At 38.1% G+C, this 26,987-nt stretch overlaps 1 protein-coding gene across 2 annotated transcripts in view; it reads left to right on the top strand.

The window, feature by feature from the left end:
- PLCG2 (phospholipase C gamma 2) overlaps positions 1-18,842 on the top strand; it is a 136,657-nt gene extending 117,815 nt beyond the window's left edge. Inside the window, exons 32-33 of one of the 2 annotated variants that reach the window (XM_081031355.1) lie at positions 14,044-14,228; positions 14,969-18,842. In XM_081031355.1, coding sequence (XP_080887481.1) covers positions 14,044-14,228; positions 14,969-15,011 — 228 coding nt within the window. In that variant the 3' untranslated portion in view covers positions 15,012-18,842. The remainder of the gene's footprint in view (positions 1-14,043; positions 14,229-14,968) is intronic. The other variant, XM_081031356.1, reaches the window with a different exon arrangement.
- The last annotated feature ends 8,145 nt before the right edge of the window (positions 18,843-26,987 follow it).

Here is a 26,987-nt window from a genome sequence, read left to right on the forward strand (position 1 = left end):
AAAGAGATAAGTAGATAAAGCTAGCATTTGATTTGTTTGCTTTCTTCATTTCCTAGGCCAATGAATTCTTTATGTAAGTGTAATAATGATAATAATACAAATTCATGTATACTTTTTTTTTTAAGTTTTTTTTTTTTTTTTAAACTTTGACACCCTTGACATTTGGGGCCAAATCATCCTTTGTGATGGAGGATGTCCAATGCAATGTAGGGTGTTTAGCAGGATCCCTGCCTTAGAGCTACTAGATGCCAGTAGCACCCTTTCCCCTGGTATAACAGCCAAAACTATCTCTAGACATTTTTAAATGTCCCCTGGGTGGCAAAATCATCCTTTGTTGAGAACCACCACTTGAAAGCAAAATTTCAGCACTTTTCATGCCATTACCTAATCTTCATTGACATTTGATGACTGGCGGATTTTTCCATCAAGCTGATCAACCACAGATTAAGCATTCCTCTAAGCTGGGCATTTAGATGGAATCCACTTACAGATAAGGCTCTCACGAACATCTTCATGTTAATCTTTTCTTCCTTTAATTCAGAAATATTTCCTTAGGATCAATTCCCAGATATGGAATTAGTAGGATCAGTTCACTTGGCAGGATGGTAAAATTGTAAACCCAGGGCCTTCAGCAAAAGCCTGAAATAAGTAAGTTTGAAGACTCTTGGCGTAGTCAAGGTTTCCTGTCCCCCGTCCACTGAAGGATCTGGGATGCTGTTGCCTGGGGAAAGGAAACCAGTGCTGCTTCTCCGTGTACATAAAAGCCCATTTGCAGACGTTTCACAGAAAAATGAAGTGATACAAGCGGTACAGATGGTCGTAGGGAAGCATGTATAGACACTGCTGTGCAAAGCTGTCGTAGACGTATCGGAAACATTATAAATGATTTAAATAATTAGGTATCACTGGCAGCAGAGAAAATTACTATATTTAAAAGAAAATTTGTTTACCCAGATTTGACTTCCTGGATGGGGGGAAGCTTCACACACTGGGGACTGTTGGGGATGCCCCTGGAGTGTGGCAGAGGAGTGGGGGCATAGTGTGGGGCTCCAAGTGACACGTTGACTCGCGCGGATCTGCTCTGTGAAGGAGTTCGGGCAGCAAAGCTGTCTGAGTAGGTGCCAATTTCGTACGTGCAAATTTCATTTCAGTTGCTGGTTTTCAAGCTTTTATGTAATTCCCCATCTGTCACCTGGTTCTAAGGCACAGGCGCTGTTTGGTGTTTCTGCTCTGCAGTGTGCTGAGGACTTGCTGAGCTCCCGGGCTGGGTTGTGTTCCACAGACCTGAGCTTTCTCGTCGCCCAAGGTCAAACCTTGTTTTATTTATTATCGTATCCTCCGTGAGGCCAGGGAGAGACTGTTAAACAGCTTCACAGGAGATTTATCTTAGTAAGTGATTGATCCAGTGAGGGCTGAGATGGAGTTTACTCATAAAACATTTGCTGAGAGAGTTTAAAGTCTCGGAAAACTGTCAGTAAGCACTATCAGCTCCTTCTGAAGAAGCCATTTACATGACACAATTACTTTATCAATTCTCAGTCCTTTACTCAGCTGTGTATATGGTTTACAAAGAGTGTTTTACCAAGAGTATTTTAAACGCCATTCTACTACCATTCTATTAATTTGAGAAGCAGGAAGAAGAACGGGGAGAAAAATACCCATAAACAACCTGTACATAACCACTATTAGCATTTTGGTATACTATTTCCTTTGCCTGCCTGATAATTTTTTTGCATATGATATATCCATAGTTATATTCACCTGATACATATGAAATGTGTGCCCTTTATCTACTTCACAGATGACTTTAAGCATTTTTCTATGTTATTATATGATTTTCCAAACCATTAATGCCTATTTCATCAGTAGGGATCCCTAATTCACTTAGCCATTCTCTCATTGATGGACAGTTAGGTTGTTTGTAGTTTTTTTACTTTATAAATAATGGAAGTCTTTATATAACATTTTTTGATTAAAAATTATTTCCTGAGGCAAAGTATTTAGTAATGGAATAATAGATCAAAGAGAAAAAAAAGACCATATAGTTTTGGATACATGTCGAATTGTTCTTTGAAAGAAAATAGTTTCTTTTAAGTTGATGTATTAGATGCAATATTGCTGTTAATTGGAAAGGGCCTCCACTCAAATGACCTAAACTTGTGAGATTCAGAAGAATGGGACAGGAGAGAAGTATGGAAACTTGAATACTCCATTACTGATGGGCAAGCTGGCAGTGCCTGGAGGATGTGTTTGAGAAAACTGGCTTCCCTCATTCTGGGGTGGCCGGTGTTTAACTCTGCACTGGGTACAAGGGGTAGGATAGCCTAGTGGAAGGTCTCGGAAGCTGTGGTTCCCGGTGAGGGTTCAGCCGGAAGAGATGTGTGAATCCCTTTGCAGAAAGGCTAAAAGCACATACTCTAGAATCCTAGAGGACCAGGAGGGAGAGCTGCACTCTGAGTTGGTCCTGGTTTTTGAGGTTGGGGAAAATTTTTCTTACAGTTGGGGAGACCCAGAGGCACAGAGAAAGACCCTCCTTGTGCTTTGACAGCTGAAGTTTGCCCGTTTGCCCAGTGTTGACTCAAAGAGCAGAAACGGCTGTGCCTGCCACCAAGACCCAACAACTTGACGTGACTACAGAATAGAAAACCATGAGCACACAGTGAAAAAAAAAAAAGAACTGGCACAGAGCAACAAGAGGAAGACGGACCCAGGATACCTGGTACAGGTAGCTGACAGCTGAAGTCGAGCTGTTGGAAACACCCGATGAGAACTGTATCACATAAGTCATAAGAGCTTATGTGATATCCAAGTTCAAGAATATCCAAGTAGAGAATCGAACAAGACTTTCTAGAATTTGAAATTTCTTGAATTTAAAAATTCACTATATAAACAGATGCACAACAGTGACCCAACATGTAATGTGGAAGAAATATCTCACAGTCCAGAGCAGTACTACTACGGACTTCGTAAAGGAAAAGATAGGCTCAGAGGACAGATGTAAATGACCTGAAGATGCGTGTTTCAAAGGAAAATGTAGAACCGAGATGGGTGGGGAAAATGTAGAACCGAGATTTTTGATCCAAAAGACACAATAGCACTGAATGTCTGGCTAGGTGTTATTTTCGGGGAAACATGATAAGTTATCTACAAAGAAAATCAAAGAAATCCAACATCAGACTTGTCTACTTCAGCATTGGAAACTAGAAGACAGTGGAATGCCATCTACAGACTAAAAAGACAGAAGAATTCAGTGTCCAGCCCCCCACATATCAAGGCAACGTGACAGTATTTGTAGATATGCAAGATTTTATATACCTCATGTATCCTACTCAAGGGAGACTTCAAGAAAGCATCTCAATCAATGAAAACTGATCAGTAGAGAAATTTCTACATCAGGAGATAAAGAGATGAAAATAAAATTTTGCAGATTGGTAACCACAAGAGTGCCACGGAGATTCGAAAGATGGTTTGGGGAATATAATCAATAATGTAAAGATTTTGTAGGGTATTTAATGGACACTAACTAATCTTATTAGGGAGACCACTTCATGGATGGTATAGATGCCTGACCACTGCACTGAACACCTGAAGCTGAAGCTGAATAACAATGAATGTCAACTATAATTTAATACCTATATACATAGTCACGGGATATGGAGTACAGCATAGGGAATAGAGTCAGTGGAATTTTAACAGCTATGTACAATGTCAGAGGGATGGTAGATTGGGGGAGGGGGTTTTCCCTTTGTCTAACTATAGCATTGTTTAGTATACCTTAAACTAATAAAAAAATAAATTTTGCAGTACAGTTAAATTTTACAGTATAATAGTCTGATTAAAATTTTGTGATGTTAGGTGTCACATAGGATTCTTGAAATAGAAGAACCATTGTAATGAAAGTTTTGTAATAGTCTGGAATTGAAAATAAAGTACCAGCTGAACTCAGGAGTTAAGAAGTAAAATATAGGTGTCCAAAAAAGTTTCAACTTTGATGCCTGGGGGATCAGTAGGAAAACAAAGCATTCTGCAAGGGGAGAGTTAATTCTGGTATTTTGATGTAAAAAGAAAATGTAATGTTACTTAGGATTGTTAAAACACTGAAAGTAACCATTATAAGAATTGAAAAGCAGAGGAGAAATGAGGAAACAAAGAAGATACATAGGAACTTGAATCAAGAGAGGAAAAATAAGGAAAAGTATGAAAGAAGAAATTAATGAAAAATGTACAGTAATCAAAATGGAATGGATATAATTTATAGTTGAATCAATGAATGGGCTGAATTAATTTTTGCTCCAAAAGACACAATAGCACTGAATGTCTGGCTAGGTGTTATTTTCGGGGAAACATGATAAGTTATCTACAAAGAAAATCAAAGAAATCCAACATCAGACTTGTCCACTTCAGCATTGGAAACTAGAAGACAGTAGAATGCCATCTACAGACTAAAAAGACAGAAGAATTCAGTGTCCAGCCCCCCACATATCAAGGCAACGTGACAGTATTTGTAGAAAAGCAGCAAAGAAATCTAACTGCACAACGTTTAGAAGAAATAAGGCTAAAACAAACAAGGAAGAAAGGTTAAAAAATAAAAAACAGGAATGGAAGAGTTACTGGGAAAAACTGTGAAGGAAAAATTCGTATCAAAGTAGAATTTAAGATCAAAAGTATCAAAGAGCATTAAGAAGAATAATATGTAATGATAGAATATTTGGTTTACAAAAGAGATACAAGATATAGGTGGTTAATTAGGAAACACCATAGTAACTAAATATATAAAACAAAAGCACCTATAAATAGAAAGATTACTTTAAACAAATTACATAAAAGATCTTTCAGAATTTGAAAGGTTTAGTTATACAGAAAATCAGCAAGGACAGATGACCAAATTAATACCAACAAGTTTGATTTAAGAGATCCACAACTTTGTGTCCTATAAGTGGATAATTTATACTGTTTTCTTAAATTTCTCAGAAACTTTATAAATTTGATTGCATACTTGGTCACAGAGAAAACCTTCATACATTTTAAAAAATAATGATTTCATGAGTCATTATTTATCTACAACCTGATAAAATTTGGAAGAAAATGAAAGATGGCAAAATGTTTCCTGTTTAAAAATAACAAATTCCTAGATGAAATAAATCAGAACAAGTCAAGTAAATTGCACATAAAGTAGTAAAACATTTATGCCATAATTATATTTAGAAGAAGAAAGTTCTTGCCTTAAAACCCACAGAAGACATAAGACACATGTACTAATCACTCATCTTAAATTTTTTTTAAACATTCATAAACTAATAAGAACAAAGTAGGAGATAAAAGCCAACTGAATGAAACACACACACACACACACACACACACACACACACACACACACACACAAATAGAATAGAAGAAAAAACAGTACTGATTCACTGAAAACACCAATGAAATAAACTCTGTCACTGCTTAATCAAGGGGCAAAGTAAGAGCAAAAACACACATGAGTAAATATTGAAAAGAAGACTGAACACCAAATGATGAGGATGTAAATAAATCTGAAAAGTGACAGCAAATGGGTGACTGCCTTGAAGAATGTAAATGAGCTAAAATTGTTTCAAGAAGCAGTACAGAACTAACAAAGCCCTAAAGGAAACTTTTGAAGGGTCATAAAACACCTATTGGATAAAACAGGTATCACATTTAGATGGTTTTATAACTGTGTTCTACTTGGAGTTAATTTTAATCCACTGAAGTCAATAGAAAAATGGAAATGCTCCAATCAATGTCTTGAAGCTAAATAACTTTCAAAATTGGAGAGAGTATGCCTTCCCTCCCCCTCATACAATCATAGATCAATACTACTTCTGAATACAGATGTTAAAGTACTAAAAAAAAAATTAGTCATTTTCAGCTATTTCCCAGAAGAACAATATATTACAACCAAGTAGTTTATTCTGCTAATGCAAGGATGATTTAACACTGGCACAATTAGCAATATGTTTAGTGAGAAAAAGGAAAAACCACTAGATGCTGCAAATGCAACCAGTCAAATGAAATAATCAGTATAAATTGTGGTGAAGATATAAAACTATCTCTTAACAACTTATGCTTATATATTTAAAAAAACAAAGATTCCAATTTTGAGGAGACTGATTTTTGTTTATATTGTCTTTATTACTTTTAAATGCTTTATTCTAGAAATAACAGTTGGAAATGGGGGGTGGGAAGCAGGGATAGATGGGAAATCTCATTCATGATATTAACGAAAACTATAACAACATATTAGGAGAAATTTAAATAAAGGCCATGGTTTATAAAGCAACACCTGAACATGTAGAAATATATATCAATCCTTCCAAAATTAATGATTGATTGGAATAAGAAGTATCAGTATAAACTCACTTAAAAAATATAGAGAGATATACAAATAGGTAGATACAGAAATAAATGTGTGCTTGCATTGGTTACCATACATACATACATACATACATACATACGTACATACTCTGGCTGTCTGCTGAGAAAGCCGAGAACCAATGACACCCAGGAGCAATGAGCACACCTATGCACCCATATTTTGCTTTCTAAATATCATTCTCCAGTAAAAGAAGTCAGAGCTCTATAGACCAGTGGTTCATTTCAGCATTGAGACAGAGAAAATGTAAAATGAGCCTGGACTATTTTGAAGTTCTCAAAGGGGCATAGCAGGCACCCCAAAAGAGTTCCTGGTGACCTAAGTTGGAACAATTTGAGCAAAATAATGATATTGGATTATAACCCATAGAATAAAACCATTCATGGACTTGTGAATATTTACTAATTCAATGAGAGAGGAGATAGCTCCTATTTACAGAAGAATTCCAATGGAAAAAGTGTGAAAGGAATGAAAGAAATCGAAAATCACCACTGGAATACCACAGTAAGTGATTGCTACGGGTAAGTTCTACCAATGGATGCTAAATTAGTGAGTGAAAGTTTGAGGAGAAACAGATATTTGCATAGTATCAAAGTATCTTCCTTCAAGAGATTTATTAATTGGAAAGAGAAAAATAGCAGCTTTACCGTGGATGAACCTGGCAGACACCATCTTGACCAAATGATCAACATTACCATCGGTGATCAGACAGATTTCCAGAGAAGGGAACATCACTTCTGTGTTATTCTTGCCAAAGCTGCATAACCTCAAACAAATTATGAGAACACACCAGGTAAACCCAGAATTACTGACCAGTACTCTTCAAAAGTGTCAAGGTCATAAAAGATAAAAGAGGACTGAGGAAATGCCACAGATTGGATGATTCTAAGGAGACACAGGAACTAAATGCAACGTGGACAGAAAAAGGGCATTAGTGGAAAAACCAGTGAAAACCGAATAAAATCTGTAGTTTAGGTAAGTAGTGCATCAGTGTTAACTTCTTGCACCAGTGTTAACTTCTTAGTTTTGATAATTGTGCAATCGCTGTGCAGCATGTTAACCCTGGGGAATCTGGGTGATATGGGGTGTATGAGAACTCTGTTCTATTGTTTAAAATTTCATCATAAAAAAATTAAGAGCAAAAAGCATTGGTGGGGGATAAAAACTGAAAAAACTAGAGAACTCCCATGAAGATTTTGTCACAGGCTGGGTATGATTTACCACAGATGTTCTCCAAGAATTCAAGGATCTTAAATTAAAAAAAAAAAAATACATACATACATACATACATACATACAGAGGGTGCCAAAGAAATGTATACACATTTTAAAACAGGAAAAAACTGTATTAAAATGGTAATACTCAATATATACTGATAACAAAAAACAAAAGATGAATACAAGTCATGTTTGACTTCTGCAATTATAAGAGGTGCTCAAAGTGGTTACCATCAACTTAATTTTAATATAGCTTTTTCCTTTCTTAAAATGTGTATACATGTTTTTGGCACCCTCTGTATGTTTGTATGTTTGTGTGTGTGTGTGTGTGTGTGTGTGTGTGTGTGTGTGTATAACAAGGGGTTATAGAAGATGCAAGTGGGAATAATAATAAAATCACAACATAAACATAAATTGACATAACCCAAAATGGAAATAGCTCCATGGGGGGAGATAAGAGAGTATGTGGAGAAATGAGCCAAATCTTTCTCTGCAAATAATCCCTAAAAACTGAAAAACCAAGAACTTGCAGTATAAGCATTTTTTTTAAAGAACTGTCAATAATCAAACAACTATCGATTTTGGGGAGCAGGGGTCAAGAGTGGAGGAAGGCAAACAAGGAGACAGCTGGGTTTTTGGTAATAATCCTTATAGTACTTCCTGACACTTTCAACTCTGTGCATACATAATTAACAAAAACTGAAATTAAAATTGAGAATGCAAGTGGGAGCAGATGACACATTGATGGGGAGCACATGACCTTTTCAAGGACATTTGCTGTGAAGGCGAAAAGAAAGATGAGTCCGTAGCTGGAGGGGGATGTGGGGTAAAGGGAGAGACTTTAAAGATGTGTTTGCTGGTGATGGGGATGACTTAGTAGAAAAGGGCAGCAATGACACAGGAGAGAAAATGGGTATGTACAGGAGTGAAGAAATGAGGAGAGAGGAGATGGGACCCCGGGGCCAACAGGAAAGAAGGCATGGGATGTGTTACAGGGGCCTGGAGGGGCAGATTTCCCATGTAATTTCTTCTATATTCTATGTGAAACAAGAAGTAAGGCCATCAGCTGAGATTGGGGAGGTCAGAAGAGAGCATAGGTATGAAACAGTCATTTTAAGAAATTAGGAAAAAGAATTTCTTAGCAAAATATAGGAGGATGATATTGTTTAATGTGCTTCTATATTGTATGCGTTGACATTTTATTTAGGATTTTTGCACTGGTTTTCTTTTTTTTCCAAATTAAAGTTTAGTGGAGTGACAATTGTTAGTAAAGTCACATAGATTTCAAGTGTACAATTCTGTAATACATCATCTGCATATCACATTATATGTTCACCACCCAGAGTCAGTTCTCTTTCCATCGCCATATATTTGATCCCCTTTACCAGCCCCCTGAAATTTCAGTCTGTAGTTTCTGGTAAGGCTTTGTTATGCTGGTTTCATTAAAATTATTTGAAGATCTTCGTTCTTTCTCAGGGGTTGGCACATTTTGAATAGAATTGGAGTTAACTGCTACCTATATATAACAGATGTTAAAGACACCATTTGTGAAACTTTCTGGGCATGATTATAACATTTTCTCACTTTCTTCTAGGATAAAGTTAGTCTCTTCAATTTTTTCTCTCATGGGATAATTTCCTGTAATAGGAAATATGTATATATTATCTACTATATATATTGGAATATAAGAGACTGATAATAAATATGAATACATACATTCATTCTATTATCAGCTTGGTTTTGCTTTATTTCACAGGTTCTTTCCATTTCTTTTTATCCATAATTGTATACCTATGCTTATGTCTTATTTGGGCTATGACACATTTCTAAATTAGATAACGGATTATCTATTTTATTAACTCTATGTTTTCCCCACAAAACAACCCAGCTCTTACATTTATTTTATATTTTTATTTTTTCGTTTTCTAATTCAACTATTATCTTCACTGATTCAGTCTGCTTTCTTTCAACTTCTGTTCTTTTTAAAACTTGTGTTTGGATACTTCATTTCTTTCTTTCACTTTTGTGGCTGATGCAATGGGGTCTGAGGGCTGTGCACAAATAGAAGATTCAGGACAATGTAGGCATCACTGAAATACCCTCCCGAAAAGAGATCTGGCAATGGCCAGGACTCAGGCCAGTGGTCAGCTGCTTGCCTGAGGGATTGGGATAAAAGTGGACACAGCCCTGCAGCCTGGACACAGACTGAGGTGTATTCCTGAGAACCTAGAGCTCCAAGCCATCACCCTAACACTTTGCTGACCTGGCCCTTGTGAGATCCCCATTTAGAACATTCAGAAAACCAGACGTCAACATATAGATTCAAGGAAGGAACCAACCTTCCCATCCAAGATGGGCTTACATATTAAAATTTTAAAGCACTTGAGGAAAATAACGCCAGTATAGACAACAAATGTAAAAGCAAGGGAATTCACTCCAGTGAATCTGAAAATAACTTTGAAAAGAACCCAATGAGTAAACATGCGTTTTAAGACTGAAAGCAACAAACGAGTAAGACAAAAACTCATAGACACAGACAACAGTTTAGTGGTTGGGTAAAAGAGGGTAAGAGGTAAAGAGGTAAGGGTAAAGGGTAAAGAGGGAGGGGAGTGGTAGATGAGGGAAAAGGAGGTCAAATATATGGTGCTGGAGAACTGACTGGGTAGTGAGCACACGATGCAATATATAGATGATGTATTATATAATTCTACACTTGCCACCTATGTAATTTTACTAACCAATGTCACCCCAATAAATTAAAAAACAAAGCAAAACTCTTCTTACTATTAATCAAGAACATGTAGGAATGAAAGGACTAATTAGAAATTTTGGAAACACAATTTGAAAAATCTTGAAAAAAGTTGCTTTAAAGCCTAGTAAGTGGGAAATTCCAGAAAGGATGTAGTTACTGAAACAATGAGTAAATGTGAAGATTGTGTTGCAGAATTTGCTTTGAACACAGCATAAGATATAAATATGAAAAACAAGAATTAAAAAAAAGGAGGGTAGTATGAGAAACTCCAACATAAAATATTTGAGATGTTGATGATTGAGAATTTTCCAGCATAGGAGACACATGAGTAGTCCAGTTATAAATACAGCAATATAAATAAGTGTAGATCTGCATGTTGATAGTTCATATTGAATTGGCAGTACGAAGAAAAAGAGAAAATGATAAAACGGAAAACAGAAAATACACGTTACCTACAAAGAATCGACCAATGACAGTAATACCCCCACCTACAGCAGTAACAGCTTAAAGACTAAGGAATGTCTTCAAAATTGATCAAGACACATAGCTGTAAGTCGAGACATTATATATCCTAATAACTACCATTCAAGAGTAAGGGCAAAATGAAGGTATTTTCAGACATACAAAAGCAGATACTTTAGTACTAATAAACGTTTGCTAAAAGAATTACCAAAGTACTTACTCTTAAGCAAGAGGCAACATAAGGCAAAAAACAATGGTGAACAAAGAAATCAGTAAAATATTTGAGAAAACAGAAGTAACTAGAGACTTGGAAAACAAGCTAAATTTTTGTGTGAAAACTCAGACTCAAAAGGACACCAGGAAATAATTTTCTCCAAATTCTAAGAGGGACGGAGAGGGTCTTGATTGGGAGGGTTGCTTAGAGTGGATAATGTTCTAGTTTGAGTTGGTGATGGCTCCATAGCTGTTTGCTCATTAAAATTAATTACTCATTAAAATATATACAGTAAGCACTCACTTAACGTCTTCAATAGGTACTTTGAAGCGGCGACTTGAAGCAAAAAGATATATAATGAAACCAATTTTACCATAGGCTAATGGATAAAAATAAGAGTTAAGTTTTATGGCATAGTTCTGGTCACAAACACATCACTAAGCTTCAACATAAAGACCTCAAACACTGATAATATTCAACACTGAAATGAATGTGAGCTAGACATACATTTAAGAAAGCTTAATAAAAACAAGAAAGATAATTATTTTCCAACCCGCTTATTCCAGTTCGGGGTTGAGGTGGCAGAGCCTCTCCCAGCAGCTCAGGGTGCAAGGTGGGACCCCACCCTGGATAGGATGCCCTTCCATCAGCTGGCACATTCATGCCCACGCCATTCAGACGGGGACAATTGAGACACGCCGATTCACCTAATGTGCACATAATTGGGATGTGGGGGGAAACCAGAGTACCTGGAGAAAACCCACGCAGACATGGGGAGAACATGCAAACTCCACACAGACAGTGGTTCGGGCTGGAATCAATTATTATTAATTTTTTAATCAATGGTATAATGAAACGACATTGAAGGAAACAACATTATTCAAGGACCTGCTGTATATGTCTACATAGTTTTCTGAATGTATATATATGATATACATTTGGAATACTAAGGACTAAATTATATAACAGCTATAAATGCTTTGGAATTCAGAAAAGGAGAGAAAGGGCTTTAAGTATAGAAGTGTTTGTAGAAAAGGTAGATTTTGAATTTAAACTGAATAACAAATAGTCGTCACATATATGAAAACAACAGAAGTTGTTTTCTTCTAGTTGGACAAAAGGTGAAAAGAGACCATTTGTAGTACGGGGTAAGACTTGCATGGGTTTTTTGTTTTGCTTTGCTTTATTCTTAATAGGGAGGAAAGCTGGTCCCCTCGAGGAAGGGTGTACATTTAAACAAAGTCATTACTGACTCTTCCCAATGCCTTCCTCAACAGTACATTGAATTAGTCACCAGGGACTTTCCATTTTACCTCCACTCCTTGGGCAAAGAAAATTGTCTTTTGACTCCTCTGCATCTTTGTGAGTAGCCAAAATAACCTTCACCATCACCCTCTCTACTTTCCAAAGCCAGAGTGCTACCTGTTATTCTGGGGGATATCCACGATGGTTTGTTAGGTGGAAAAAAAATTTTGCAGAGCAAGGTGTGGTCTGAGTCCATTTTCTTTTTTGTAAAAATAAATGACAAAGGAGCTCATTCGTATATATCAATGTTTTTATAGCACCAGAGTCTGTCCCTTGAACTGCTCCATCAGTAGTAGCAGCCAATAGTCTGACCTCCCAAGCAGCCATTCTTTACACGACAGTCAGTAATCTTTTAAAATCATCAGTGAGGAAACACATCCTTCTCCTTTTCCTATAGAAAACCCAAACTCCTTACACTGATAAGTTGGTTTTCCCCCCCTTAGCATGAGGAAGGAATCCTCTGTCTCAGACAACTGCAGAATATAGGGATAGGACTTGTTTCAGTCATGGCTGGATCTAGCTGCTCATCCAGTGGTTCTGTTTCCCTCTTTTGGCTTAATTCCCAGCTTTCTCTACATGATAACAAAGGGGCCACTAGCAATTGGAAACATTCGTCACTCTCTCAGGTGATCCCCAAGAAAAAAAATCTTTTTACCAAGGGCCTCACCCAAACTTCTATGGAGGCTTCTGATTGGCCTGGCTTGGATCACATGCCTGGCGATGGTGGTATCGGGGAGCACGACATCATTACTGGCTAGCACTGAGTCACATGCCCATCTCTGGGGGCATAACCTATGTGCCCTTGGCTTTTGGTGGGGGGCTTACAACTTTATTGAGATAGAATTCATATATTATACAATTCACCTATTTAAAGTGTACAAGTCAATGGTTATGGTTTCTAGGATACTCCCAGAATTTTTCCACCATCACCCTGATCAATTTTAGAACATTTTTATCACCTCAGAAAGAAACTCCTGCTCATTAGCTGTCTCCACTCACTCCATCCCCACCCCAAGCAATTTTTTGTCTCCATGCATTTACCGGTTCTGGCCATTTCATATATTAGGTTGGTGCAAAAGTAATTGAGGTTTCTGCAGTTTAACCTTTTAAACTGCAGTTACTTTTGCACCAACCTAATAAATGGAATCATGGTATGTGGTCCTTTGGAACTGGCTTCTTTCCCTTACTGTAATGATTTCAAGGTTCATCCATATTGTAGTGTGTTACCTTTTAAGGGCCGTGTAAGACTTTAATGATCTGCTGGCTCCTGCTTACCCTGCTGTCCCCGTGTTCGGCTGCTCTCTCCTTCGCCTGCTGTGTGCCCGCTTTAAGCCCAGAGCTGCTTAGACCTTTTGCGTTGGGACAAGGGCCTGAAGGCGACATAGAACAGTGGGAACAAAACCAGATTTGACTAAGAAATAGGATCAACGGGCAATGCATTTGTTATTCCAGTGTTTCACAATAAAACCATCCTTGATGTGAACAAGCGTTTTTTAAACTGCTTGCTTCTAAAGGAATAAATAATTGCCCGTTTTATCTTTGGTGAAAGTAGGCCCTGGGTTTTCTGGGATAATCCCAGTTAGTTACAAAGAGTCTGCCCCGGGCTCCCTTCAGTCACACTCTTAAGATGCCATGACCCACTTTCTGCTTTGGAAGACACTGTCACCACATGCTTGTTCTCTTCTCTGCTCTCCAGGAGAGTGAAGAGGAACTGTACTCCTCCTGTCGCCAGCTGCGGAGGCGGCAAGAAGAGCTGAACAACCAGCTCTTCCTGTATGACACACACCAGAACCTGCGCAATGCCAACCGGGATGCACTGGTTAAAGAGTTCAACGTCAACGAGAACCAGCTCCAGCTGTACCAGGAGAAGTGCAACCGCAGGTAGGCCAGCCCCTTCCCCACCTGCAGGCACATCCTCAGGTCTTGCTCCTTCAAGTACAGTGACCCTGGGTATCTGGGGCCAGGCTTCAGGGAGGTGCCATCGTCTTTAGAAATCCTTTGACTGATAACCTTGGTCTAGTTCTCTTTGCTCTATAAATTAACTTATAGTAATATCTTAAACATTTGCACCTTCCCTAAGTCAGATGTCATCCCGAGAAGGACTCTTCAATATGATAGTGAAAATAAATGATGACCACCTCCTTTTAAAGAGCCCCTAGCAAGTTCCCAAGAATGGGCTAGTCCAGTGATTCTAAATCAGGGCAGAACCCCCGCCCTCATCAGGGATACTTCTGATTGTGCTACAGATATGTAATGGTGGGGGGACAGCCAGGTATGCCTGGTGTCCTGCGATGTGCCAGATAGTCCTGCTCAACAAAGAATCAGCCCTCCAAAAATGCCCATACCAGCCTCCAATGGGAAACAGTATGTGGACTCCTTACCCATACTATTTTCATTTCATCTTTGCTTCAACCTGCAGAACGGCCATCACCCCAGTGCAATGACCAGGGAGGAAATTGAGACTCACAGAGGTTAAATGTCTTGCGAGGGGGCCCCTCCCTGACTCAGCCCCGTATCATCCAGCCATGAATGGCAGAGATGTGTGTGGACAGAGAAATGTTACAGAGCGCATGGCCTGTGTCTTAGCCTAATGGATGACGGGGAAATGTGTTTTATTTCAGGTTAAGAGAGAAGAGAGTCAGCAACAGCAAGTTTTACTCCTAGAAGCCAGGATGCAGGTGTAAAGTGAGGGTGTCGTGTGTGTGCGTGTGTTGGTAAGTAGGAGCATGTGCTGTATTCGGATCCTGGGACTAGCTAATCTGTGATGTCATCTTCTCTTCAAGCCTGCTATCAAGGTGACACTGTGAAGAAGATGCATTCAGCATGAGTAGGAGTGATTTCCTATTTTTTCACATTGGACAATTTCTTAACTTATAATTTTCTATAGAGGATCCCAAAATTACGCTCCTCGTTTTTGGTCTCTCGTGTTCCAAACCTCATTGAATAAAAAGTGAAAATCTCGAACAGTTAAACCGTCTGTGCACAACCTGCACACACACTGCGCAGGATTCCTTTTCCGGCCTCTAAAGACCCAGGTAATTTGACTTCCGTGGAAGATGAGCCTGCAATGTAAGGAACGAATCAATTAGCTCCCCAAAAGGATTTTTAACTAAAAGGCAAATGGTTCCAAATTAAGGCCATCAGACAGGAGCCCTGCCCCTGACTGCCACATCTGCCTAGCTTCCCTGCCCCAGGCCAGCGGGCTCGGCCCAGTGCACTTTAACTACCAGCAGCTGGCTAGCTGGCTAGACAGACCTCCTGCTCCAGTACCTGAGTTGCTGGAATCTCTGTTCATGAAGACAATTTCTAGTTAACGATAGAGACTGGCTTTGTGACTGGAGTTATTGGGGGTAGGAGGTGGATATCTTGGAGGCTTTTTGGTTTAAAAAGACTGTTGGAAACAGACCCACTGAAGGCTCAGCCAGCTTCTTACCCACTAATGAGCTGGCTGTACATCTGCTGGAGAAGCTCTGGCTCTGCAGCTACCACAGACAAGAGGTCGTTTAGTGATTAATTAAATGAGGTGATACAAGTTAGACTTCATTGGGGAGGGCAGGTATTTCTCTGGATTACCCAGTTTTCTGGAGCAGCAAAGCTTAAACATTAGAAAGCTCCCAGAAATCTCAGATACAGCCTTCCCCAATGGGACAAACCTACCTAGGACAAGATAACAGTCCTCTGCCTCTTAAGATACAATTGAAAGATTTATACAGTGTGGTGATTTAATAAGGCTTTTTAAAAATGAGGACAGTGGTGAGGGGAGTGGTCAGTAGAGTCGCAACTTCAAGTGAATTGAGAACCGACTTAGGGGAAATAAGGTATAACTGAAAAATGACTGTGGTGGGGAGGAACACACTAGCAGTAAGACTGGTGGCTTTACTTGGACAGATCTGGGTCCTAGGAACCCGCACAGCCGTCCTCTAATTATCCGGGCCTTAGCATGTATGCATTGCTGAAGAGTACATTAAAACCAACCAGGCTCTGTCTGCTCAAGACGCCTTATCCCTTCATTCCACAAAAATGTCTTGAGCAACACCATACATACGCCAAGCACGGTGCCAGGGTTTGAGGGTACACAAAACCCAAGTCCTAGAAAATATCTAGCTGAGATTGTGGTTTAACCGTCAAATGATAAGCACAGTTAATTCGGGTCAAGCAAAATAGTCACAGGAACATCCTGAAAGATGACGGCAGCACTGATGGATCCAAACCATGATTGTATGTGTCTTAAACGGCTTTTGTTCATCGTTTCCCTAAGGATATTATTTTAGTATCAGTTATCGCATGGAAACATAAAGGGGGAAGGCTGATTAGATCATTTGAGTTTGGGAAACTGAAGTTATACAAACTTAAGTAATTCCTCTGTGAAACTTGGATAGTCTAAGGTTCACAGTGAAGAGGGGTGTAGACTATCACATGCCCCAAATTTGATCTCAGAACCCTTTTGCCAAGGGTATCGCATGCCCCTGGGGTATATTGGAACACATTTGAGGACCTGCTGCTGTATTAAGAAGGCAGCCAGGCAACATAATCTAATAATTCACAGTTGACCTGTGAACACCACAGGGGCGAGGGGTGCTCACCCGCTCACCCCTGTGCAGTTGAAAATCCACATATAACTTTTGACTTCTTCCAAATTTAATTAACAGCCTACTGTTGACCTGAAGCCTTACTGATCACGTAGTCAATTAACACATAGTTTGTATATTATATATATTATATACTAAATTCTTACAATAAAGCTGGAGAATAGAAAATGTTAAGAAAGTCATAAGGAAGAGAAAATACATTTATGACATTTATTGAAAAAAAATCCACGTATAAGAGGACCCATGCAGCTGAAACCTGTGCTGTTCAAGGATCAACTGTACATGCTTTGTGACCTAGTTAAAAAAAGTCTCAACTTAAGCCACCAAGGCTTATGGTCTTTCAACTAGGCCAGCCTTACTCTAAGCAGTCTACCAGAGCTTGGCAAGGAATACACAGGTTCGAATAGTTTTAGGGGATCAATTTTCAGATCCTCACCTTCCTATTGTATATTTTCTTAAGACTCATCTGCCTGAGAAAACGCCATTTTCTCCCTTACAAAAGAAAACATATCTTTCCCCACTATCAGTTTTACTGCAGAGCATGACTCAAGAGATAAAATTCAAAACCTAGATAGATGTTTAGACAGTGAATGCCTCTTAACAACATGGTACAAGTCCTTTTGCAAGTCTGGTGGTTCCCTGTTCTTTGCTTTCAACAAAATTGAAGGAACATCCCAAGTTTCTGAAGATTTTAGCAGGTAACTCCGAAGGAGTTAGAAGAATTCAGTTACCCTGCTATCACAAAACTCCTCTACTTATCTATGTGAACAGGGATTATCAACACTTTCATATGGAAAATTTAAAAGGAGAATAGAGTTGATGCTGTACTATGGCTATTCTAACAGAGATAATATTAATTTACAGATAGATGAAATAATTTTGGGGGGAAAAACCTTCCTTATATCCCTAAGTGCTACATTGCCAATGAAATCTTACTGTGTTTAACAATGTATTCAAATTTGTACTATATTTATCGATCAAGCTCAATCCAAAAGAAAAATTTAAATATGTAGAGCCTTATGGTGATAGGATATTATATAATTGTGTTACAGCTCTCCCATTAAACCCTAAAAAGGCCAAAAATAATTAAGCTAAAATTTTGAGGGGGGGAGTAGATTCAAAACACAAATTCAAGGAGTAAAAGGAAAAATGTGACATTTCCTACTATTAAAAATTGCTTTCTTCATTTAATGTTTGAAAGGATGATGGTGCCTATCAAATAAGTATTGGATTTAGAGCCTCTTGGCTAAATTTAAAAAGGAATGTAGCAGTTTTATTTCAAGATGCAGTATCTACAATGTGCCAGGATTTACATCCTTTGTAACTATTTATGATATAAATTTTAGACAAAAATTAAAAATTCACTTAGATATCTGAGCATATAATCTTAAGTAGCTCATCAAGGGTCACTCAATGATGAGTTGTGTTTGGAAGCAAGAAGGATGGCTAAATACTTTTTAACACTTAAAAGGAATGTAATGTCTCAACTCGTATGACATTTAACTTTCTGGAGGCAACCGTAAAAGCCATGTTCTAGTTACCAAAAAGTTAATAATTAGATTAAGAAATATGCAGAATTACAAAATTGGCATTTGAAAAAGACACAATGATTTGTCTCAGGTTTTTAATTTTCAATATATTTTCATCTTGAAGAGCCAGATTCCACAGAGATCCTGTCTCTCAGAAATTTCTACATTTCTTATTTTCCATTAGACTTTAAAAAGCTGCATTTGTAAACTTGTGTTTCATTATTAAAGCTTAATTTATTTTTTATATAAATAGTGTGTGCTTGTGTGTACATAGAGAAATATGTGTATGAATCACATAAATGTTGGCTAATATTGTGAAAATTAAATGGCTGTATCACATTTTTAAAAAATAAAAATTTGGTCTGAATGAATGCAACAATCTGCAGAACTGTTTTTTTTTTTTCTTTTCTTTTTTAAAGCTACTCATTTTTGCTCACACGTAAAACAATAAAGAAATACTTCGGCCATGAGCTAGGTATAGTTACAATTCTTTTTTTTTTTTTAATGTGTTTTTCTATCCTATTATAACACTTTTCTCTAGGTTACAGCTCTATCTTACTTTCAGAAAAACTCATTCTACACAGAAACCCATGTTTATAAAATTAATACATGAGTGCTCTTTAATTCATCACTGAATTAAACATGGGAAGAATGCTTGGTGCTAGAGGGGCAATGAAGTATTTCTCAGTTAGGATGGCATGCTAGAACTGTCAATCACTGTGTTTTCTCAACAGTCTCCAGTGTTGTGTTATTGTGACAGTCTCACCCCCACCCCTCAGCCCCTCAAGATTGGATTAGTCACCCTGGTCCAAAAATTTAAGAACAGACTATGATAAACCCTTGCAGTAGAAGATGAACAGCAAGTGGTTAAAAGCGAAGAAGACATTAGAACTGCTAAAAGATCATTTTTTAAAATGGCTGTAGGCATATGAAAAGGTGTTCATTATTCATTAAAGAAAATGCATATTAAAACCACAATGAGGTATCACCACAACTTATTAGAGTGGCAAAAACTAAAAAGTCTAACAATACTACCAACTGTTGGCAAGAATGAAGGGCAACTGGCACCCTGGTTATATAAATTGGTACAAAACTACATAATAAAGATGTTTGACACTCTCTACTGAAGTTAAATATATGCACACCTCATGACCCAGCAATTTCACTTCTAGATGTATACCTAATAGAAATGCTTACGTGTGCTACCGAGACATGTACAAGTGTCCACAGTACTGTTATTCACAATAGGCAAAAATGAAAAAGAGTCCAATTGTCCAGCTACTGAAGAACTGGTAAATTGTTTCTATAATGGAGCATATACAGCAATGACAAATGACTCAGCTATAACAACATGTAACAACATGGATGGATCTCACAAATACAAATTGAGTGAAAGAAACTAGACTCAAAAATGTAGCAAAGTAAAAAAATGGAACAATATAAATTAGAAGGACATAGGAGAATACGAAGTCGTACAATTAAGTTCGCGAACTCATCCTAGAAAAAGTGCTCGAGACCTCATTGCTGAATATCACAATGGTCACCTTTGAAGTACTCCCCTTGGGAAGCTATGCACCGACGCCAGCACCTCGTCCTCCTTTTCAAAGCAATTTGGGAACTCTTTTCCTGGAATGGTCATCAGAGCTGTCATTGTATTACCCTTGATGTCCTGAATGTCATCAAAATGTCTTCCTTTCAATATTTCCTTTATCTTCTGGTAAAGAAAGAAGTCATCGGGGGCCAGATCAGGTGAGTAGGGAGGGTGTTCCAATATAGTTATTTGTTTACTGACTAAAAACTCCCTCACAGACAGTGCCGTGTGAGCTTGTGCATTGTCGTGATGCGAGAGCCCTGAATTATTGGCGAAAAGTTCAGGTTGTCTAACTTTTTCACACAGCCTTTTCAGCACTTCCAAATAGTAAACTTGGAACTGCCCAGTTGGTACAAATTCATAATGAATAATCCTTCTGATATGATAAAAGGTGAGCAACATCATTGCAACAAGTTTGCAAACTTAATTGTCAGACCTTCATACAGGGTATTTGTAAGATGGAATAGAATAAAGTGGTGAAATGGTATGGAGCCCAGCAGATATATTCACAACATGGATACGTTTAAATAAATTGAGAAAAGCAAAATGCAAAACAATGCATACCCAGAAATGCCATTTACACACATTTTAAAAAACTACAGGCAAAATAATATTGCTTGTAATAGACATACAGATAAGATAGGTAAACGTATAAAAATGGACTGAAAGGAACATCTTGGTAAAGATTGAGTCAAGTGGGGAAGGTAAAGGCGATGTGACTGAGATAGGGAAAGGAAGTTTAACTCATTGTTATGTTTGATTTCCTTTTTAAATATTAGAAATGTTTCCTTTTTAAATATTAGAAACGTCACCATGCTTGGCACAAATGTAACAGCAGGGTTGCGCTACCAAAGAGGGATATAGATACATTCAAGCTTTCTGGTTCATAGGTGAATATCTAAACAGAAGAATAAATAATAATGGAAAAAAAAAACAAGGGAGAAGGAGAAGGAGAAGGAGAGGTAGGGGTGGAGGGAGCGGAATAGAGGGAGGAAGAGAAACAGAGACTAAAGGAAAAAAAAGTATAAAAAAGATGTACCAAGCAAATTCTAATAAAAATAAAACTGGTGCAGCATTGTTAATATCGGACAAATTACAATGCAAGGCAGGTGCTGTTTCAGAAGCGCGTCCTTGACTTCATATAGGAAAGAATTCAAACGTGAGCTGACATAGAGTTTAAAGTAAAAGGAAGCTTTTTTAGCAGAAAGTAAGAAAACAAAGGCCACGCCATAGACAAGAGTAGCGGTCAGTCTCTAATTGCTAGTGGAAGAGAGACCCCCTCCATCCCCTGGGCTGGGTTTATGTGTGTTTTCCGCTTCCATGGAAAATTCATTGGTATGAGGGGAAAGAAGGCTAGAAGAACAATGGTGAGCTTATCTTTAACTTCAGTAATTTATACGAAAAATAGGGGCAGGTTGGTTTTTAACGCTTGCAAAGCACAACCTGTGTTTCATTTGCCATGGACTTAACTGCAAGGTTGGTCCTAGTGGAATCTCTAATCTTTTGAAGAGATTGCTGTTTCATCGATTAACCTCTGCTTGAGTTCTGTGCCTGAGCACATAGGCAGCAGGCTTGGAATACAACCTCTTAGCTCCCTCTTCTGCAAAAGTAGTCCTCGCGCCCCTTCCTGATATTAGCACCATGAAGAACAGTGCCATTTTACATTGGTAACAAGAACGTTGCCCCAACAAACTGTAACAGACACAAACGTGTATGCTTCTCACAGCATAGTTTTGAAAAGCATAAAGCAGATTGGAGAAGAAAATCAATAAGTTCTCAATTATAGTTAGGGTCTCAACATTCTCTCTTTGAAAACTATTGTTTAAGGAGACAGAAATGTAAAAAAAAAATAATAATAATATAAACGGAGCCACTTTAAAATGGAGTCAGAGCTGCCATTCCAGAGGAACTGCCTTGCACGTCTATGCCTCAAGCATCTGGAATATTAAAACAGGGCAAAAGAACCTTTGGATTGGACCTAAAACAACATTATGTCCCAAACGATTGCTTGCAAAAATAACAAGACAGCAGATATTGTGACTGCTGAACTGATGGTTATCGGACTGAAAATTAAAAACCTTGTTTAGAATTAATGTCACTATGTTAGTTTATCTGCATCGATAGAAATGCCTTCCTTCTACTGATGTAATTGTTCCCTTTCCCTTTCTCATAAATACCCATTGCCTTTGTCTCCTAATTGGAACACTAATTGGGTTTCTGCCTGAATCTGTGCTTCCCTAATAGCTTTTTTCCCCCTTTAATCTCAAGTAAATACTTGTTGCCTCTCACTTTGGCCTTTTATTTTTAGGGTAACATATCCTAAGAACATAGAGAACCTGAATAATACAAGTCACAAATTCGATCAAATGCTCACATATGCTCCTACTAACACACACTGAACTTTGTAACCAGAATTGGATTCAGGGACAGCACATTTACAAATATTGACTTGTACACCAAGCCTTAGGACGGGAGGTTGGGGGAGAACTATTTTAATTGCTCTAATACAAGTCCAAATTCACTACCATATGGACTTCACAAACAAAAAGATATCCCTGCCACTGTGCTTATACTTGAAAACTTTAAAATCTGTTTCTAAAATATGTTTCTAGGTTAAAGGGACAAAACTTCTGCTCAAAAAGAAGAAAATTAGAGCTTTAAGTGCATTTATTCTAAAACAATAAAGTTAAAATAAATGATCTGAACTTTTAACTTAGAAGCTAGAAAAAATAAAATCCTCAAAAGTAAAAAAGGAAATTAATATAAAAGAAATTCATGACGCAGAGAACTAAAATCTAATAAAACTGATAAAATGGCTCTTTTACAAAAAGACTAATAAAGTAGATAAATTAAGAAAAAAGAAAGCACAAATGAACAGTATCAGGAGTTTTAAAAAATGATCATTTGTAACTATAGAGGAGATTAAAAAAGAAGGGAAAAGACTACACTCAACTTTATATTAAGACATTTGGGAGCATAAACAAATAGGCAATATTATATTAAAATGAAAATGATTAAATGTCCACCCATAATCCCATTGCCCTCACTACCTTTCAGAGTTGGTCCAGTGGAAGCTATGGGTCTCAATCCTGGCCGCGGGGTGTAAGAAGAAATCACTGAATGGGATTTCAGGAAAACTTTGAAAATGGAACAGAGGCAGCTGGCATTCCCTTTGACCTTGCTTATCGTCTCTTTTCTTCTTGCCTGGAATGCTGCCTAGAAGAGCACCCCCCTTCCGAGGACCGTGAGGTAAGGATCAGTAGAATGAAAGAGTGTGGAAAGATGGCAGCTGTTCCCTGATGTCGCCAGACCTGCTGACGGTGGACCTTTTGTTATATGAGAACAAAACCCCCCTGTTTCTTTAAGCTACTCTGAGGTAATATTTTAAATGAGTAGCTAAATGAACATCTGACACAGTAGAAGCTATTAACATTCTAATTCCACTTCTGGGTGTCTACTGTCAAGACTGATTGGGAGATGTGTATAAGAGCATTTATGGTTGTGCTGTTTGAGAAGGTGGCAAGCTAGAAAGAAAGGGAATAACCACCACCAAGGACATGGCTAAATCAATAGTGGTGTGCTTACACTCTGGTATGCTATGCTGCTGTTACAAAAATTAGAGATAGCTACCTTATTTGATAGTCATAAATAAAACACATTCCATGACATCATTGTATCAAAAAGTATCATGCTTCTAGTGGTCCTATATTACGATGGCAAAATCTAGGCTGGGAGCCACCAATCTCAGGGGCTGAGGCTTGGAGCCAGGTTGTAGCTCAGCAGGTGTGCCCAGGGTGGGGAGCAGAACTGCAGTCTAAGAGTTAGATCTCCCTGCTCGCAGACCTCACCCTTGGAGGTAGTTGAGTCATGCTGGTGACTTGGAGAGATTGGCAGGGAGGTGGGAGAGGTACAAGATATGACAATTAAGTTCATGAACTTATTGCAACACTTGCTAACCTTTTTTTGATGTCAGAGGGATTATTCATTATGAATTTGTACCAACTGGACAAACAGTGAGCCAAGTTTACTATTTGGAAGTGCTGAAAAGGCTGTGTGAAAAAGTTAGACGAAAACAATCTGAACTTTTCACCAACAATTCATGGCTTTTGCATCACGACAATGCACCAGCTCACATGGCACTGTCTGTGAGGGAGTTTTTAGCCAGTAAACAAGTAACTGTATTGGAACACCCTCCCTACTCACCTGATCTGGCCCCCAATGACTTCTTTCTTTACCCAAAGATAAAAGAACTATTGAAAGGAAGACATTTTGATGACATTCAGGACATCAAGGTAATGTGACGACAGCTCTGATAGCCCTTCCAGAAAGTTCCAAAATTGCTCTGAAGGGTGAACTAGGCACTGGCGTCAGTGCATAGATTCCCAAGGGGAGGACTTCAAAGGTGACCATGGTGATATTCAGCTATGAGGTATGTAGAACTTTTTCTAGGATGAGTTCACGCACTTAATTGTCAGACCTTGTAGATGTAGCACCCACATGAGTTAGGAAAGTTCTGATGTGCACACGGACCAAGAGGTCTTCCAGCCTGGGGTGTGGGCAAGGCCAGCACTTCCACCTGCTCTGAACGTCCATCCTTGTCCAAGCAGGATATGTCTTACTGTTTTGTAAATTTGAGGCTGGCCTGAGCAGGATGTGTCTCACTGTTTTGCAAATTTGAGGCAGGATTACTAAAACAATAATCACAATATCAAGAAGGACAATTCATTATTTGATGCTATTATTCACTCTACTACTAATGCAGCGATGGCCAATTACAGGGAGAATTATAAGGAGAATTACCTATACTCAGGCAGCGCAGATGGCATTTTAGGTTTTTGAGAAAATGCTGAGTAAAACATTTATGATGCTTTTTACAAATACCTTTGGACTTAGGTTGCTATGTTTACTGAAATATCAAGTTGAAGTTTCTTTGTTGCTTGAATATTGTAGTATTCTGTGAAAGAGTTTATTTTAATGCATTCACAAAGCTGATACTGGAATTCTTTCAAGTGTATCATTGTGGTGCATAATTTGTACCAATATTTACTGAAATATTTATTTTTTCCACATGCACAATGGCTCCTGGCAGAGGAATTTATTCAAATGTATTATTATTGTTTGCTACATGGTTTTATCAATTTTTACTGATATTTGCTTTATTTTGCATGTATTGTCAAGGTATTCCTTTGAACCCATTAGATATGTTTTGCTGCGAGTTACAGAAAAGGATCACTGACAAACATGTACATAAAATTTTATTTAGCTAGTTGCTTTTATACTGATATTTCAGTGTTGGTACACTATTACTGCATACTCAGAATTTAGTGTTTCCTACTAGATTCTACTATACAGGTACAAAATGACATTACCCACTCTGAACCACTTCACAATAATGTCTGATATGTATAATATGAAAAAAATACTTAATTCTTTATATCATTGTAATATCTTCTATAATAAGGTGACTATGTAACTTATGCAGTATGCAGTGCATTTGAAAGTGAAAGGGGACACTATTAAAAATTAGGATGGGACTACAGACATGAAATTGAAATGGTCCTGGGCAAACTGAGACATACAGTCACTATATTTATATACCTGCATACCTATGTCAGCTAATAAGGAATACTAATACACAAATATCTACCTATATAGGTACTAATACTGGTAGATCATCATGATGTAGTCTTTAGTGAGAAACACAAGTAGCAGAAGGAACTGTGGGGGAAAATAGTATGGGGAAAAACACTTCAGCCCTATTTTCTATGCAAATATATACAGAAACCATATTTGGGTCACGTGGGTAAAAGCGTTCTTTGGCTTTATCTGCAGTGTTCCAACTTTTTACAAGGAAAATGTATTTGTGCATTATTTGTATAGGTCCTTTTAAAACTAAAGAGAAGAATTCTGAGTGTATAGAATTAAGAGCTTGACAGCTATGGATGAGTATGTCATTTTGAGTTGGCTTTTCAGTCCATTGCAGTTTAAAACCAACTCACAACACCATTGTGTTTAATTAAATACGTCAAAAATTAAAGGAGAGTGGCAAAGATTACCATTTTTTTCTATAGTATGGTGTAATCTACTCTGCAACTTCAAAAATAACACATTTTTCAGTTTAGAGCTCAAAACATCATTAAAATGAGGTATCTAAAACCACAGTAAACAAACTAGCACCTGTTACATAGCAGTGACTCAGTGAAATGTTTTCATTACTACCATCACTATCTAAACATCCAGTTTTCATTTAAACTCCAGTCCGACATTGCTAATTATTTACTGAGCATTCCACTTGAATGTCTCAAACCCAAACAGCATGTCTTATATCTCTTCCTGTACACACTAGCTTCTCCTCCAAACCCTTCAGCTCCCAGCGGAACTACCATTAATTAACGATCTATGTGCATTAGTTCTTTGCAGGTTACCAAAGGGCCTTCATGTCATTTTATCCACACAAGCTCCCCTGTGAGATGAATAGGGAAAGCATTATCTCCACTTTACAGATGAGGCGAATTTGCCCAAAGTTGAATTGCAAATAAGAGATGGCAAAGAAGAGACAGATCCTGCCTAAGGAAGTGCAAGCAAACGCACAAGTCCCTTGAGCAAAGAAGGGCCAAACCTGGCCAAACATTATCAGAGTTCAGTCTCTCCTTTGGCGTAGGAGAGTCCATGGCAACACCAAAGCCTAACCTCCCCATGAAGCAACCAGAGCAGAAAGAATTTACTCCACACAGCCCCTAGAGAAAAGTTGAGAAGAGGACACTGATTGGCTCAACTTGTCCCATTGACTGCAATCAGAAAGGCAGTGGTCTTCTGATTGGCCAGGCCTTGCAGGTGGAGGTCAGCCCCCGGGAAGGGCTGGGGATGGGTTTCTCTCATGAAAAGGGGAAGCGGGTTGTCACTCTAAAGCAAGGAATACTAGAAAACAGTG

This window comes from Rhinolophus hipposideros, assembly GCF_964194185.1.
Source record: "Rhinolophus hipposideros genome assembly, chromosome: 21".
NCBI classification, from domain to species: Eukaryota; Metazoa; Chordata; class Mammalia; order Chiroptera; family Rhinolophidae; genus Rhinolophus; species Rhinolophus hipposideros.